General features: G+C 43.6%; 1 protein-coding gene across 2 annotated transcripts; it reads right to left on the bottom strand.

The window, feature by feature from the left end:
* Positions 1-439: 439 nt before the first annotated feature.
* Positions 440-16,662, bottom strand: LOC117774506 (protein sprouty homolog 3). Of its 2 annotated transcripts, XR_004616096.1 has the most exons (3): positions 15,852-16,654; positions 2,980-6,358; positions 2,905-2,938 (listed from the first exon to the last, which is right to left on the bottom strand). XR_004616096.1 is itself a non-coding variant. In XM_034606978.1 (2 exons), exon 2 carries the CDS (start codon positions 6,246-6,248, stop codon positions 5,352-5,354), a length of 897 nt encoding a protein of 298 aa, XP_034462869.1. In that variant the 5' UTR covers positions 6,249-6,358; positions 15,852-16,662; the 3' UTR covers positions 440-5,351. The 2 variants fall into 2 exon arrangements, 1 of the variants encoding a protein (XP_034462869.1); XM_034606978.1 differs by having other exon boundaries at positions 440-6,358; positions 15,852-16,662.
* Between the last annotated feature and the right edge of the window lie 499 nt (positions 16,663-17,161).

The following is a 17,161-nucleotide window of genomic DNA, read 5'->3' as shown; positions in this document are numbered from 1 at the left end:
TTTAGATTATTAAGTTTTGTTGTCATTTACTACAAATTCAAAATAGAAGATAAGATTGGAGGCTTCTGATAAAGCTAAATATTTGAGAAAGTAATCTAAGTAAATACTCTTGATGTTGATATTCAACCTTTATCACAGCAGCAGTTTTGATATGAAATCGTAGGGGAACACGGGTGTTATCACATTTATTAGAGTATTTAATCTAAATAGAAGATTAATTGAGAGAATGTTCTAGTAATAGTTTTTTAGTCATCCAATCCCAGAATGCACCACAGCCTCTAACGTTATTTTAAAAGTGTTTTGAGTGTGATGAGCTTTCTGTATTTTAATAAATGTGTTTAAACAACATATCTGTCATATTGAGAGGTGAACACAGAGCTGAGTTTATTTATGGGTGAAGATCAGCTGCACGTTGAATCACTCATTCACTCACACGGCACAAAGTTTGCTCCGTTTGGAAATTCATTTTTATTGGTTGGTCTGTAGCCAGGAGGGCAGCAGCAGCCGCCGCTCCACACTGAGAGGAAGAAACAAAACCAAAAGACAAACAACAACAACAACAACAACAAGGTCGGTGCTCCTCATTTCCTCTGACCACTGTAAAATAAATACCCCACTCGTCCACATCCTCCTCCATGATTCGTGTTCCCGCTATTGTTGTAACCGTTCAAATAAATATCAACGAAGCAAATATCAGCGATGAAACAGAAAGTGTGAAATGCATATTGTTCCATATATAATATATTCATTTTAGATAGTTTTTTTTTTTCTATATATATTTGTTCCATATACTCTCCCTTAAATTCTCTTACAACAGACAAGATGCCAATTTGTACCAAAAGCGACGCTAAGACACGAGAGGAGATGTGTAGTGTTACAGTGGCAGCCTGCGCACAGGCAGCGTCACACAGGTTCCTGAGCAATGTTGGAAACATCTGGGGAAATTTAGAGAATTTACATATCGGAGTGATTTGTGTGTACGTACAGATACTCGGATATTCTGGTCAGCGGAGGTGAGGTGTGGAAGTTGCACCCCCCTCTATCACTGCCACGGGAAAGATCTTTGATTTGGACAAAAGTCCTCAAAACAACCGTTGAATTACACAATTTGTAATAACAATTCATCATTTCCATTCATCTCGTCATGATGAGTTTGTTTCTTAAATGAATTGATCCCAAATAAATGTTGATGTTTTGTTTGCAGTGTAACTAGTAAAAAAAAAAAATTCGCATTTCAGCAAAAACACATTTGCTTGTGCTTCATTCGTTAATATTAAATAAAACAAATTATGAGAATATAAGATATTAAAAGAATTTGGTTAAAATGTAAACTGAAAAAACTTTTTAGAACAAAAAGATGAATGAAACATGGGAGTCAATGGAAGTTTGTTTGACATGTGCCCCACAATGCACTGCACGAGTCACTCTGCGTATCTGCAGTACGTAAAAAACATTGCATACTAACGTGGTTACGATCAAGCTGCGACTGTAAATATGTATTCAAAGTCGCTCTGACAACAGATGAACCAGTTTAAAAAATGTGCAACATCTTTCGACCCGGGTTTCGTAATGTTCCTCATGTTGTCTCCACGAGCACCAAGATCCGACTGAAGTCATCCAATCAACGAAGAGGAGACGTCTGGGAGGAACCAATCAGAGGCCACGCCCACAGTCATGAGGTTAAATATAAAAACTTTCTTTCTCCACGTCGTCGTCTTTAAACACCACAAGAATTACAACAGATTAAAGTTATACGCAGATGATGATCTGTTGTTCTGCTCACGGCCGCCATGGGTTTCCTGCTGTTTTTGAAGCATTGTCATTCACAGAGCGTGCATGCAGTATAGAATGTGCCAGCGAGTTATCGTACATGACCGTGACAGGCGACGTTAGCATCTTCTTTAAAAAGCTCAGTTTCTCCATTTGTAAAAAAAACCACTTTGTTTGTGGTGTTTTGAAGATTTTCTGGACGTGCGGATGAAAAGCTGAGAGAAAGTTTTCACACTCGTCTGCATCACTGTGGACGGGCTGGGTGAATAATCCTCACTTACATAGATACTGATGTTTGATTGCCAATACTTCTATTAGTAATGATAACTATAAAGTCACAGGTAAGACTCAAAGTGGATAAAGTTGCAACGTTAATAAAACAAAATGAAAATAAGGTTGAGCGTGTCCTCCATTGTGAAACCAGTGATGAGCACAGAAACATTTGGGGCAACATTTACACATCCTGAAAACCAAAGAGCAGCAACACAAAGAAATAAGCCGCTCTGGCAAATAAAATGTTATAATGCTTGATTTAAAATAATAAAACTGTTTCCGCTTTGACATAATGAATCACAAACTTTTGATCAGGTGGAGGAGTTCAACTTTATAATCTTCGTCCATGTCGCCCCAGCACTTTTAAAGTGTTCAGACCAATGATTGTATTTTAAAACTCCCCCAGATCTCTGTACAGGTCTGAAACCCGCCCCCTCCATATTGGAATTTGGGACATGGACCAAACTTAAAAGTCATTTTCGGTTCTTATCTCACTGATGTTTGTTCAAGTGTGATTTCCATTTCCATGATAACTTTTGATGGGTCGTGACATAATGATTGACAGCTGAGCCTGACCTTGATACCGCGGCTACACCCCACGATCACTGCTACACAGACTCTGAATCCGAATGACGTCGAAAAGCACAAGATGGCTTCACTTTTGTACCGTGGGGAGAAATGGAGGCGCGTCGCAATGAATCACACAAATGGGGATAACGGGACATTTTGGATTCTGTCTTTGTCGGCGTCCACTGCCACACAACTTGTGTGATGCAGCCTCTTCAGATGCTTTTAACTGATCTGACAAGCACTTCGTTTTAACTTGTATCAAACCGTCCGATGCAGCAGACGTAGAAATCCAACTTCCCTCTGTATGTAATGACCTCAGCTGCACCTGAGAATTCTTGGACAAATCCAGATTTTGTTCTTTTAAACCAGATGAAAGATCCAGAATTCACCTGATTGATGTCTAAGCAGCTTCGGAGGTTTTGGTACCTGATGATAAAAACATATATTTGGTCTGAAACGTGTCTGAAACAATAAGGGACGTGGTCATGGCTTTTCTCCTAAGTCCTTGTTCAAAGTTTTCTGAGTTGCCCCAAAAGTTCCTGAATTGGTCGCGAGTCGACAGTAACTAAGTAAATATTCCCGATAATGGAAAACAGCCGTAATAATATCAATCTCATGGGAACAAAGTAAAGCAGAATAAAAATAGTTATACAGTTAATAGCCCATATTTACATATAAAAATATAGCAAAGTAACTTTTAACAAATCAGGTCAGTGTGTGTCCGTGTCTGTGCTTGCGTGACTCATCCTGTCACACGTGCACACGCACAGAAAAGCCCACATGCATTCAAATCATCCAAATCCACACACATGCACCCGCCTGACGCTGTGTGTGTGTGTGTGTGTGTGTGTGTGTGTGTGTGTGTGTGTGTGCGTGTGCGTGTGTTATAACAGCTTTGAAGCCTTCCTTCCTGGCAAAGTGCTAATGTTGCACTTTACCGTTCACCTGAAGTTCTGAAGAAGTTCCGTAAATGCAACGACGGTCGTCACACACACACATTCCTCATTTTGTCAAACACGCTCGCTCTCCATCGGACTTCCCAGCGGCGTCGACTCCATCTCTTTCCTTTCATCCGACTTCTCGTCTCTCCTCCTCCCAGCATCCCTCTCTCCCCCTCTGCCAAACACCACAGCGCCGCTCCATCCTGTCTTCCCTCCCTCCCACATGCTCCATTCTTCTGCGGCCCATTAAGAGCTATCATGGAGCTAATTGCCTGTTTGATCAACTCTCGGTGGACCAGGAGCTGGAGGCTTTTAGCCCTCTGAGCGTAAGAGGAGAGACGGACGGAGCAGGAGGGGAAATAGTGGGTGTGTGGGAATAATACGCCTCGAGTCAGTCGGCTTAACTCGGAATCTCAGTTCCTCAAAACATCGGGTTACCTTCTCTGTTTAATGTATTTTAGTCAAATCTAATTTTGAGTTACTGACCCTGAAAACATCGGTGCACTGTGCATGATGGTTCAGTTGGTGTTAACGTGAATCGAGAAACTAAAACTGGTGTTTTTCCACCTTGAGTCTGGATGAGGATGCTAATGGGCCTGAACGAGAGTGAGATGGGGAGTTTGATTTGACAATGGGAGGATAACAGGGGAGAAGATTAGGTTGGCTGGAGGAAGAGGAGGAGAGAGGGATGGAGGTGGGGGGGGGGGGGGGCGGCGAAGGAGGTCGGTCAGAGGAGGGAGGCTGGCGACAGGCTGACTTCAGGAGGAAACCCAACCAGACCCCGAGAGCTCCACTGAAGCGACACTGCTAAAAATACAACAAGGGAGGCTTCTTCTGCTGACAACACAACATACACACAGGCTCTACAATACACAGCTTGTTGTACAGGAGGAGGACACACACATAGACACACACGCACACACACACACGCACACACACACGCTGCCTCGTCACAATGGATGCACCCTCCCTCCACTTAAATAATCCCCATTCAGCTCCTTGGCTTTTGAGGAAAACATGTCCATCTACCTCACAGTGCTTTTCCTTTACAAATGAGCTTAATAGCATTGACGTTCACACAGTTTGTACAGTGCATGGTCCCTTTTTGGTGTCAGACTGTTGTTGCAAGTGTCTTTGTTCCCACTTCATACCTCGGTGCTTCGCTCAGAGTCCCAGTCAGACTTTCTCTGCAGCACCACGTCGGTGTCTTCATTCATTGGACTTCAGCCTCTGTGGAGTCGTCGGAATGTCTCCGTCTCTAACGATTGTTCCGATTCAAGAGGACAGAAACTGTCGGCATAGACCATACACACCACCACAGGCATCTCTCCATCCTGACTTGTTGCCTCACTTGTCTCTGTGCGTTGTCTTTGCAAAGGGTGAGAAGGACAGAGGTGCAACATTAAATAAATAGATTTTAAGACGTTCGCATTACGCCACAGAATGCAGAGAGAGGTGAGTTCTGTCTCGAAGCCCTGGTTCAGGTTGACGGGCGGTGCAGCAAAGCACGACAGCTTCCTCCTCCAGGGCGAGTCTTTGTTTTTCGGCTTGAAGTCTCCAATATGAACAGGCACAGTAAAGCTTTGGTCCCTCCTGAGGTGGAGAATAAGTAAATTCAAGGTACATTAGGTGAACAACACTTCACGGTTGATTGGTTAGTTGGCTTGTCATATCTAGGTAGGTAGGTCACAATGGCATTGTCGTCACAATGTCAGCTGTGGCACTGTTGATTGGCGACAGCGTTGCTTTGGCCACGGCTGAGGAGAAGCGGATTTACCTGGTCCCCATCCAAGCCTGTCATAACGGCTTCTCCAGCGCTTTGCTGCGGAGCGAGGGGTGACCAGAGTTGGGGTTAGAGGCAGAAATCTTGCGGCACACAGTGTTGGTGTTGCTGCACCTGCAGCCGGGGCGCTTGGCCCGGTCGTTGGCACACTGGCACAGGGCAAGGCACAGCCTGGCGGGGGGATAGCAGCAGAGGCAGGGAAGGCAGAGCGCCAGCAGCCCCATTGTGCCCCAGCGGGCACAGCCATGGGCTGCAGTACAAGAGCAGGGCCGGTCAGCGCAGTTATCCTCATCATCCTGTTTGGAGCAGTGATAGAATAAGCCTTTAACGCAACAAAAGCAAGTGCAATTCTCCACAGCACTCTCAGCAGAGAACAGGCAGCGCTGTCCACAGACCCAACAGGAAGGCAGGCGGCGGGGAGCGCAGCACTCTTGGCACTTGCAGCGACCACAGCGCTCGCAGATGAACTGATGAAGGCCGAGCTCGGCCTCGTCCTCCGTTAGGCCTTTACCAAAGGAAGTATCGGGTTTGAGTTCTCCTTTGGGTTGAGAACGGACCACTGAACCTAACCCCGAGTGAGACGGCGTCAAACCTGCCAGTAGCCGCTGGTCTGACGTGGCACTGGTCCGAGAAATGGAAGAGCTTATGGTACTGGAACGGCTCAGGTGGGACAGGTGAGCGTGCTGCTGCTGACTTTGGCTGCGGGGCAGGGCAGAGTGGAAGGAGTGCTGGGGGTGATGCGTGTATACTCCATGAGGGTAACGGTCATCATGGGCATAAAAAAATCCGGTCTGGGTAGCCGGTTCCAGCGCCACGGGCCTCTCCACATAGTCATTGTTGGCCCGGATGGCACGTATATGGTCGAGCGACAGCACTTGGACCTGCTGGAGGTCCAGCCCGTCCAGCTCCATCCTGAAGGAATGAGCAGGGTCCCTCCTGGTGAGCCTGAGCCAGGCCGGGTGGCACCAGGGCTTCAGGCCGGGGCACGGTGCTCCCAACACTCACGGCACATCAGATAAACCTGCAAACACAGAGGAGGGAAGTGATGATAATTCACTTAATAAAGTTATTTTCAGTGTTATTTTCTCTAGTGTTTCCATAGGGTTTTTTGGGGAATATACAATTTATCTTAAAGAGTCAGTTTTAGACAGAGGCTGAAGAGAGGACCTGCAGCATGTGAACCTTTTCAAGACACAACACTTATTATAATTATCAACCTAAATATGAAAATAATCATACATATACTTGTGTTATGACAAGATTCTAGAGCTTCTTCCCTTGCAGTTGCAATCAAACACAATTGACGACAACATGAAACACAGAAAAGCAGGAAATTCTCTGCACAGGAGAAATTTATCCCAGTGAATGTTTCCTTTAGTCGGTATATTCACATGTGCCATTAATGGCTCACTGCTTTCCATTCAGCAGTAACCTACGTATTAATTTAAGCAGCACTTGATCAAAGATGGATATTTGGCAGCACAGCTCCTGCACAACCATCAGCCATGTCGTCGTGACAGTGAGGTTCGCCACTGCTCAAGCTAACGCTATTATTAGCCTGCCAGAGCCGGAGAGATACGACCATGAGATCCACACTGTAATTTAGCATCTGTTGAACACAGCTGCAGCTGCCGCAGAGGAAACCCACCTGCAGACAGAGTGTGACGGCACATGCAGTCAGAGATGATGTGGAGAAGTTTGCAGGTTTGATTCTGAAACATTTTATTTATGAATCAACAGACTCCTGTGTGAAGGTGTCTTCAATTTACCTGCAAGGTTTTACAAGACTGCTCGAGTAGATGGATCGTTCCCATTCACAAAAGTCTGGCTTTTACTTTTTTTCAGAAAACCAGTAGATAAATATAAAGTAGGCTACACAGAGTTTTGGTTTGTGGCTTCAACCACAGCTAAAGACTGAAGCGAGTGCAGAGATGTTTTACAAGAAGTTTCTCCTGTGGCCGTGCACCAGTATCTGCTTTAAAAAAAGTTATAAATCAACTGGTTTTCTTTGGAACCACTTTCCACCAAGTGTTGAGCTGTTGGAGTATTTTGAGAACTAATACTGAAAGTTAAAACTTGCAGACACAGCATCTTAAAACCTGAAGGCTGAAAACAAAAGTATCTGCTGAAGAGGAAACATCTTGCAGTGAAGTGGGTGAAGGGACACATTGGTCCAGCCAGGCTTCCTGCCTTTTGGACAAATTAGGTTTTCAGATTCCTGTGAGTGATAAAGATGAGATTTTGAATCCAAAGACTGAGTGAATGTCTTTCCATTCACCTTGTTTCATGACTTAAAATATATGTTTAAGAGCTCAATATAAATGTACTTCTAACTGCAGTAAATACATGAGGACAAAACTAAATGAAATGAAAGATCTGAATCAAGTGGAAAATGCAGCTGATTTGATTCTTTGTCCAGACTTCAGCTTTGAGCCTTGAATGAAAAGACAAAACTCTGAGAAAAACAAATGATTGCTTGATGTTTGTTGTCCACTTTGGTAGGAAAACATGTTGTGTGTGTGTGTGTGCATGATAGAGACAGTATTGGACATGCACACACACACACACACACTCACAAAGGAACTGCAGTCTTGCCAAGTGGCCAAGGGGGAGAGATAGCTGGCTCGCTCCTCACATGGGGCCGGTCTTCTCAGGGAGTAATGAGGCCAAATGGAAATGCATTTAAAGCAGCTCCGATCATGAGATTAGATAAAGGAGGAAAGTAAAGAAGTCTGACTTCACATCCATGTGACTCATTTCAAAAACACTGTTAATGCACCAAAAGTCTGGATTGTTTTTCAGATCTTTTTCCTTTTTACGGTCAACATCTAAACGGAGCTTCCAGAACAGATTGATTAAACTGGGAGGAATCTGAACACAAAACACTTCTGGAGTCTCGGGGGTAAACAGTGCTGCACCCTAACCCTTCTTCAGACGTGGAAAAAACTCGACACGCCTCCATTCTGCTCGTGTGGTGTCGCCCAAGCCCCGACATTCATATTCCACTCGAAACGTTGTCATTTGCACCGTGTTTCAAGCCTTAATGTCGTCATTCGTACTGTTCAGCTGCAATGTGCACGGAAACCGCTAAAGATCTCCAGGAGATGTGTGAAATGTGAGTGATGGTCGGTTGCAGAGAACAGAAGCTGAAGGACGATACACAAATCTCAACAATGTGTGTGTGTGTGCAGCCTTATGTGTTGAACAAGCTGAACCAGATCATTGGGTTGTGAAGAGGATGCTCACGTTATATCTAAATGTGAATGTTCATGTTCACCTTAATGATGTCATGCACTGATTCAAGGTAAGTTCACTCAGTTCACTCTTGTAGTGTTACTGCTGATAATTGCAGGTTATACAAGTTATTGATCTGGAACCTTGTTTTGTTTTGGATTGAACAAATACAGATGAACCTGATACTTGTCATGACACGCAGTGACTCAGCAGAAAGATAAAACGGAGATGAAAACAGAAACTCTGACTCTGACGACCCCGAAGAAAGTGTCAAGGTAGTTTTTACCTCCATCTTGTTGAGATGACACTCATCTCAATATGAAGTTGATCTGATGAAAGCCCTGGGACAAGTTCGTCAAAGTAAAAAGGTGGAAAATAGCCAAAATGGCCACTAAATCCAAAATGTTGTGTTTTTCACAATGCACCTCTACACTTTTTTGTGCGTCCGGTCATGATACACGCTTTTCCTTAGATGGCGCTGTTGAGCCATTTTGCCACGCCCATTTCAAATGACTCCAGAATTCAAATACTTTTTAGGGTTTTGAATTTCCTGCAAACTTTGGTATGAATTTGAGCGTCTAGGCCCTGAAAAAGCCCCAAAAGGGAAATAAAAATCCTTCCAAATACAACAGGGCCTCCCACCGTCGGTGCTCGGGCCCTAATGAGAGACGATGGTGGATGAAACCCAAGAATGGCATCCAATCACTGGGGGGGGGGGGGAGAGGTGATCAGCAACCAGGACAGTGGAGAAAAAGCAAATTAAGCAAACTGTAAAACTAAAACCTCTTTGTGTTTCCTCCAGAGACCCCTGAAGAAGCTGCAGCAGCCTGAGCATGAAGTTACTCTCTGGATGTGTCTCTGCAGCCCCCCCCCCCCGCGCGCCTTCCAGCCATAAGGCAGCAGATAAGAAGCTCCAGGTTGGTTAGACGAGGATGCATTTTCAAATTAGTCCCGAGGAGAGAGGAGAAGTCCTGGTGACTAATCTCATCAGGGAGCGCGGTGGCCACAGGCTCGCTCGTCCTCTGCCGCCTATCAGCCCATCTAATTGTTAAAAGGAAGAGGCCTGCCGTCCATTTCCATGACCTCATTCTTACTTACTGGTCGAGCAAACTCCAGCCAGCTCCCCCCACCACCAACGACTGGGACACAAATACTGCAAGTCATGTCGACAATGTTAGGACACAACGGCGACTTAGGTGGAAAAAACGTAGAGAAGCGTCCGTTCAAAGTTCAAAATGTGAGTCTGAATCTGTGCAAAACAAACAAACAGTTTTAACTTTTCTCGTATCTACAATTATAATAATTTGCTCCTCTTCTGTGTTTGAGATGATTGTAAATTGAATCTCTTTTACAGGGACATGTGAAAATGACTGGAATATGGAAATCTTCTGTCAAATCTGATTATCGCACAAGTCACTATAATCTAAAGTGTTTTTTCTAGTTGGATCAGATGCTTTCCTCATCACTCACGATGGTATTTCAGGGGAAAGTTGACGCAGGTTTATGGCAAACACTGAACTATCATGGCCGTCAGCACAGCGAGTGTTTTATTTAGTAGATAATCCATCTGGCTCAGAGGAGAGAGGAGGGAAGTCGAGAGGCAGCCGTCCTCTCTCCATCTCCCTGTTCCTCCGACTGGTGCAAACAGCATCACACTGTTGTCCCTGTGCAGGAAAAACAGGAAACGAGGAAACTCAAGTGTCTTAATTGTTGTTTCTCTTAAGCCGTAGAAGGTCTTCGATGTGGAAACGTGAAGATGGATGTGAGAGGAAGGAACCAAAGTGAAAGAATAACAGTCGGAGGGAGCTGGTGTTTCAAGAGAGCATCAGAGGTAACCTGAGGATGGACCTCTGTGCTGTGGGAGTATCAGTAATGACTGCACACACACACACACACACACACACACACACACACACACACACACACACACACACACACACACACACACACACACACACACACACACTCCTGCTCCATCACTCTTTTCTACAAAAACACTCTCTATACACTTTGTGTCTGCCGCCCAATCAACGCTCAAACTGTCGGGGTTCAGCTGATATCTCACTTTGAGTCACTTTCTCAGAAATGTGGCATATCTATAAAATCGTGGATTTAAGAGTTTCCTGGTTTTCCTCTAATTTGTAGATAAACTTTGAAATTATTTTAGGAAGGGAACTTTGTTTGTCTTCATGCGATGTGTTTGTGGTTTGTAGTGAACATTAACATCTTCTAGATTTGTGATAGAACAGCGTTGAGGAAACAACTCGAGCGAGGCATCAGCAGTGAAACCTACCTGGAGCTACACGTGTCCTGTTCTTTGTGTGTCCTCTGCAGAGAGCTTGTTAGAAAGTTTACACAAAAAAAACTAAACAGATTTCCACAAAACTGCAGGAGAACGAGTTCTGCATCTCTTATTTAACTTTCATAATTTGCAACTCTCTCGCCTTCAGCTTAAAGTTGAGTGAAACAACTTGACCTGTGTTACATATTCTGTGTTGTCACATTATCCCAAATGTTTTCCAGACCAAAATAAATCCATATTTTCAATCAAAGTTACGATGTGTTTCATTCGGTCGCCCGCCTCATGGCGTCATATTCCCTTTGTGCATGTGTCTGACAGAAATGGTTTAAGTCACATTCTTTAAATAAAAACTTCTTAGTGGTTTTAAACAATGAATTTTAACTGGATGAAGAATTTTTGTCACTGGACGTTATGGACTGAGTCACTGTTATGGATTTGTTTACTGGAAGGAAACTAATCTGTCAAAAATCAAGAAGTTAAATATTTTTCCTTCAAATTCCAACATTAACTAAATAGTAATCCGCCATGGAAAATAGTCCCCAACAAATAATTTACGAGTGTGATTATGTTATATTATGTTATGTTTAAAAGTTGTACAGTAGCTACAATCAATAGGTATTTTCATACTCAACTATCTTCGTTGAATCAAAATCATTTAAGTAAAAAGACGATAATTGCAGATGAAGGTTGCGAGACACGTTTCAAAATGTTCTTGTTATTTCAATGTCCTCTTGAATAGATATATTTTTTTAAGAGAATGTAAATAAGTAAAGTTAAATCGTGTAAGAGAAGAAGAATCTGCAGGTTTTGTTAAAAACTCCCTGATTCAGAGAAGCTTCTAATCTGTGCTGATCTCGACTCCCTGACTTCCGCTGAGTCTCGACCTGCTGACGGTCGATGGAGTTTAATGGACGGAGCGTCGCCGCATCTCTCACTGATGACATCATGGTTTCAGGCTATTTTAAAACCGACTGCAGTGACCCTTCGCCTCGGAATGAGGAGGGGTTGCCCTCGCCGCTCCTCTTCTTTCCTGTCTTCCTCTCCTCCTCTCGTTTCTCCCCTCATCCTCTCACCTCCTCTCTCCTCCTCCCTTCATATCACCTTCACCTCCTCCCTTCGCTCTCTGCTTTCGCTGCCGTCCCGTCCTTCACTCCCCAAACTTTTCCATCCTGTCCCGTGACGTATCTGTGCTCCTTTCTCTCCACAAAGTAAAACATGTTCTTTGAGGAGAACATGAAGAAAAATGCTGCAGCTCATCAGCAGTGGCCGTTGTAGTTAATGAATCACTCCTAAAGTTTTGGGAAATCAAAGGCCAGTGAGCCTCATAAGTTACAAATTGGCTTCCAACAACTTCAGCCCACTCCTGACCTCAGTGGGAGCCACGGCCCAGACGCCATATTTATTCTTCTTTAGTTTTATTAGTTGTAATGAGGAGGATTTACCTGGTACCACAGGTATCAGGGTGGGACTTCCCTGTGTTGTGGTTTGTTTTAAAGTTGGAATCATTCTTCTCCAAAGATTCATGAAAACATTTCTGCAAACTCGTACAGAGACGGATGTTGTAGGCAACGATGTGTGAAGATAACAACTTCCATTTTAGATCTTAGTCTCTTTTGCCACTCGCACAAAGTCAAGAACCACAACAACAACAACCGTGGAGGATTGTTCCAAAGTCGATGAAACAAGTCCAAGACCTCGTCCTTCTCCAGTTATCAAACCTATGTTCTTACTTGTTGGAAGGTAATTTAACCATAAGAGCAACGTGCAGACTCTAATGAATAAACCAACTAAAACCACAATGATTTGTATGTTGTACTTATTTTAAAATCACAAGACACAACAACGATCTTTCTACATCCTTGACCAAATGTGCAACTTCCTATCAGCCACAGTTTATTTCCAGTGACCACAGACTGTCAGTGAGTTTATCTACAACCTAACTGCAGATTTAGCAAAAAGCAAGAGTTTAAAGTTCTTCATCAGTGGGTGTGAAATCTCCCTTTGAATGTAACTTGGAGATTTGCAGATTCGTCCATTATCCAGGTGCATTAGAGTCGGTGAAAACACTGGAGTAGTAGGAAGCTGCACGAGTCCATCACTTTCTGATGCCAAGAGCAGCTGAAGTAATGGATTATTAGGTGTGTCACATTAAGCTCTTTAAAAACACGGCTCATGAAATCAATAAAATCCAATCAAGTCAAAGAAAAAGAGAATAAATCAGCAGCTGCACGAGGTCGGAACAGCTGCTTACAGTCGAGCGTGAGCGGGGCCCGTCAGGCACTAAGACCCAGGGGCCTTCCTCCTCGTGCCCTCCGGGAGCACAGCAGGATTGAATGACAATAAACTGGATGAGATACCGGATGTGCCGAATCTGACCCCAACGGAAAGACTGAAATAGACACTGCAGACCAGCAAGTCCAGGCCCGGGGGGGGGTGGGGAGAACAGGGGGAGGAGACGGGGGAGTGAATGAGTGAGGGATGGGGACACTGGAAATGATTCTCAGTATGGAGGAGCCACATGAAGGGAGAGGAAGATGGAAAACGTGCAGAGGAAGAAGGAGCGTTGTGATGTTTGGCAGCTTCGAGCAAAAACAGTGATTATTCCTGAACGTTTGCACAGATTCACCTCTGGTTCTGGACCAAACGCTGTTTAAAGAATAAAACCGACTTTAAACTCTTTCAGTTTATTAGTTCTGTGAAAGTGTAGCGTCACATTTTTAACTAACTTAACTGTGCAATAGTCATTTCTGTCTGTGCAATTCATGGCTAATGTTTAATCCATGTCACTGAATTCTGTTTACACTGTATACATCATTTCTATTCCATTAAAATTGTAATATTTCTGTTTATATCTTTGTATTTCCTAGTGTTTATTACTTTACTGTCTTTCGTCTTTGCTGCTGTAATCCATTAATAAAGTATTATTTTATCTTAAATGATTTTATCTTAAATGATCTTATCTTACCTCTTCACCATGTTTCAATAAATTGTGACACAATTTCTGCCGGTGTTTAGTTGCACATATTTAGTCAAGGTCTTAACTTTCTTCTTTTATTATTCGTACACTAGCTGCTTATGGCAACTAGAGCATAGTTATAGGACAAGTTTAATTTTAAGCAATTTAAAGAAGTATTAGAGATGATGTCGTTTCTTACCAACTCGTAAAGTCTCTCCTCAAAAAGTTCTACCACTGTTGAAATTTCCTGCTCGTGTCTTATTGTCGTCAAGCTTGAGCTATCGGCTACACTGCCCCCCCCACGATTTCTGGTGGTACTGCCCCATTTTGTCCGTTTCATCCATATCTGTAACTTTTAGAAGAGGCACGTATATTGAGAAAAATGACTTGCCACTTCTTTTCTCAGATTTTTTCTGATTTCGATTTTGAATGTGTTGTGGTAGGTGGCGCTGTAGACACTGTTCCTGCACATCCTGCAAATTATTGACCTTTTTAATGAATCTACTTTCTCTCTCTCAAGTGGAACAAGATCTTACTGTAGCTTTTATCAGCTGTAAATACTGACCCATAAATATACATAGAAAGAAAGCACTCTGTTCTGTTTCTTCTAAATTCAGCTGGAAGTTTAGTCTGTGTCTCACTGTGAGTCTTTCCTCTGACGCTCCACAACTTTGTGGTTCTTCAGTGCATTAGTCAAAGCATTATCTCCTCTCTCCACCTCCATTCATCCCCTCCCTCTCTCTATCCATCCGTCATCCGTTCATCTTTCCGCCTCAGTCCTCCACACATGTTGTCCCCTCCCTTCCATCCGTCCATCCCTCCCCGGTCGGCCCCTCCCCCTGACGCCACCGCTCCTCACGTCCCATTCACTTTCTTCCTCCCTCCCGTCAGTCCGTCCCATCATTTGCTCATCCGCCCGCCCCTCCAGTCCCACCCGGGTGGAGATGGGTATTGACATTCTGCATCCGACCTTGAGGACGATCAATCCCAACCCCACATGTCCCCATCGCAGCTACACACATGTACACACACACACACACACACACACACAGAGACATTAACACACATCCCAACAATGACTCATTAATCTCGTTCTCTCTCCTCAATGATTCATTCAGGTTAAAGTCGTGTAACTCTCTCTGTAAATAGGTAAAAATCACAAAGTGCATGTTTGTGTGCAGACGATCAAACCGTCAACACGACTAATTCACCTTCACTCCTAATAAAACAGTAATCGGATCAGTCCGTCCACCAACACGTCTGCAGACACACGTCCAACACTTCATCCGTCCAGAGGCTCAAACACACAACCAGATATTGGTACAAACCCTCAGGAAGAATCCCTCAACTGTGTGAAGTGTTTCCACGAAGTTAAAAAAGGTCAAACATGAAGCGAAGATCATCGTTCCTCCACCCAGCTCTCGAGACAAGAGGTGGAAAAGCGTGACAAGACGGGAATGTATCATATATTTCATGCATTTAAATCCCAAGATGGTAGAAAGATATTTAGAAATCTCTTTCCACATCTTATCTTTAACTTATTCATCCATATGCACAGGATTCATGAGGTAAACCCAGCATTGAATTGCAGTTTCCAACAGGATCTAACTGCAACAGGGAACTGTGCACGTTGGGTTCTTTTCATTCCACGTCTTTATGAGATTGGACTAAAAAAAAAAGTCCAACTCAGTTTCATCTGATGAGAAATTCTATGTTTTAGAGACCAACCAAAAGTTTATTGCAACATTTCGGCCAAAAAGACTCAAAAAGTAGATCCAAAAAAACTAATTTTACAAAGTGCAAATATTCACTCGTGCAACTGCATCAGGATTATGTTGTATTTCTTTTAAGATCCTGCAGCTTTACTGTATTTGTGCATTAAAACCTGTTTGCAGAGGTAAAAAAAAAAACCTTTTGAATAATTTCTTATTTCATCCGATGGAACTTTTTCACTTCAAGGTCGAACAAATCATCAATAGTTCATCAGCAGATCGGATGGCGACAGGATGAATTAATGCTTACCTCTGACTGGTGGGAGATCCATGCTGCGGCGGCTTGTCGGGATGTCCTTGGTGTGTGTGTGTGTGTGTGTCTGTGTGCGTAGAATATCCCTATAAAATACCTTTAATGTCTGTTTAACAACTTATAACACGTCTGTGATTAATGTGTCTGGTCCTTGTTGTACTTCTGTGAGTTTTACAATCTTGCTTTTAGATCGTACTTTGTGATAATGCAGTTTATTCTGCTGAAATACTCGATATTTAATACGATTACAGGAGCAATGTGCTGCTGAGGGTGTGTGAGTGTGAGGACGGATCAGGCTGGGAGGATGCTCTCTCTCAGCTCGACGCACCCTCCTCCTCCTCCTCCTCTTTCTCCTCCTCCTCTTCCCGGAGATCTTCCAGGAGCGCTCCGATCCCAGTGCGTCCTCCTGAGGTCAAAGGAAAAAATAAAAGAAAAAACTGAACAGTCCTCTTTAAAGACGCTGCATCGAAAGGCTCCACGCTCTCTGTCCGAGTTGTGGAAACATTCAGGCTGAAAACTGATGCGTCTGATTTAGATCCTTCCGGCGTTTGGAGAATATCTTCTGAAAATGTCCTCGGTTGCAGGGGAGGGATGTGGAATTATCTTCACACAGCAGAAGAAGCGAGGGATGTGAAACACTTGCAGCAGGATGTAACAAAGACAGGATGACGAAGAGGAGATCTGCAGGAGGAGGTTAAAGTTCCTCAGTCGGAGATTTAACGCAGAACTTTGTAAAAGATCTTCCTCTTTTTTTCTTTCTCCTCTCGTCCTGTTGTAGTTTCCTCTCCTCTCCCCGAGAGATGAATGACTGAGAGCTGGATGCACTTTCTCTCTCCCTCACACACTCCCACACACACACACACACACACACACACACACACACACACACACACACACACACACCACTCACCCCTCCTCCTCTCTTCCTCTCTCTCTCTCTCTCTCTCACTCCTCTCTCATCCCTCCCTCTCCCATCATTGAAGTCAATTCAGTTCTGCTTTATGAACATGACGGAGCAGGAGCTTCCTTCTCGATCGTATCAGGCAACGTTACATTAAAAGTGATTTATCTTAATTTAATCATTTTTCATTTATTAACGTTTCACCACACAAAACACAAACCAGCACAAGAGCAGGAAATCCAGTTCTAGTGAAGTGGAAATGTCCTTTATATAAATGAAAGTAAATTTAGAAATAATAACTAGAACAGTTTTATCGTTCTACTGGTGTAAATTAATCTGATTTAATCTGATTAAATCTGAAGTACAGTTTTCATTTTTCTTTGTGCATACGACGATGCATCTCCTC

This window comes from Hippoglossus hippoglossus, chromosome 14 (genome assembly GCF_009819705.1).
Source record: "Hippoglossus hippoglossus isolate fHipHip1 chromosome 14, fHipHip1.pri, whole genome shotgun sequence".
Taxonomy (NCBI): Eukaryota; Metazoa; Chordata; class Actinopteri; order Pleuronectiformes; family Pleuronectidae; genus Hippoglossus; species Hippoglossus hippoglossus.
This window is presented reverse-complemented; position numbering and strand designations above follow the sequence as displayed.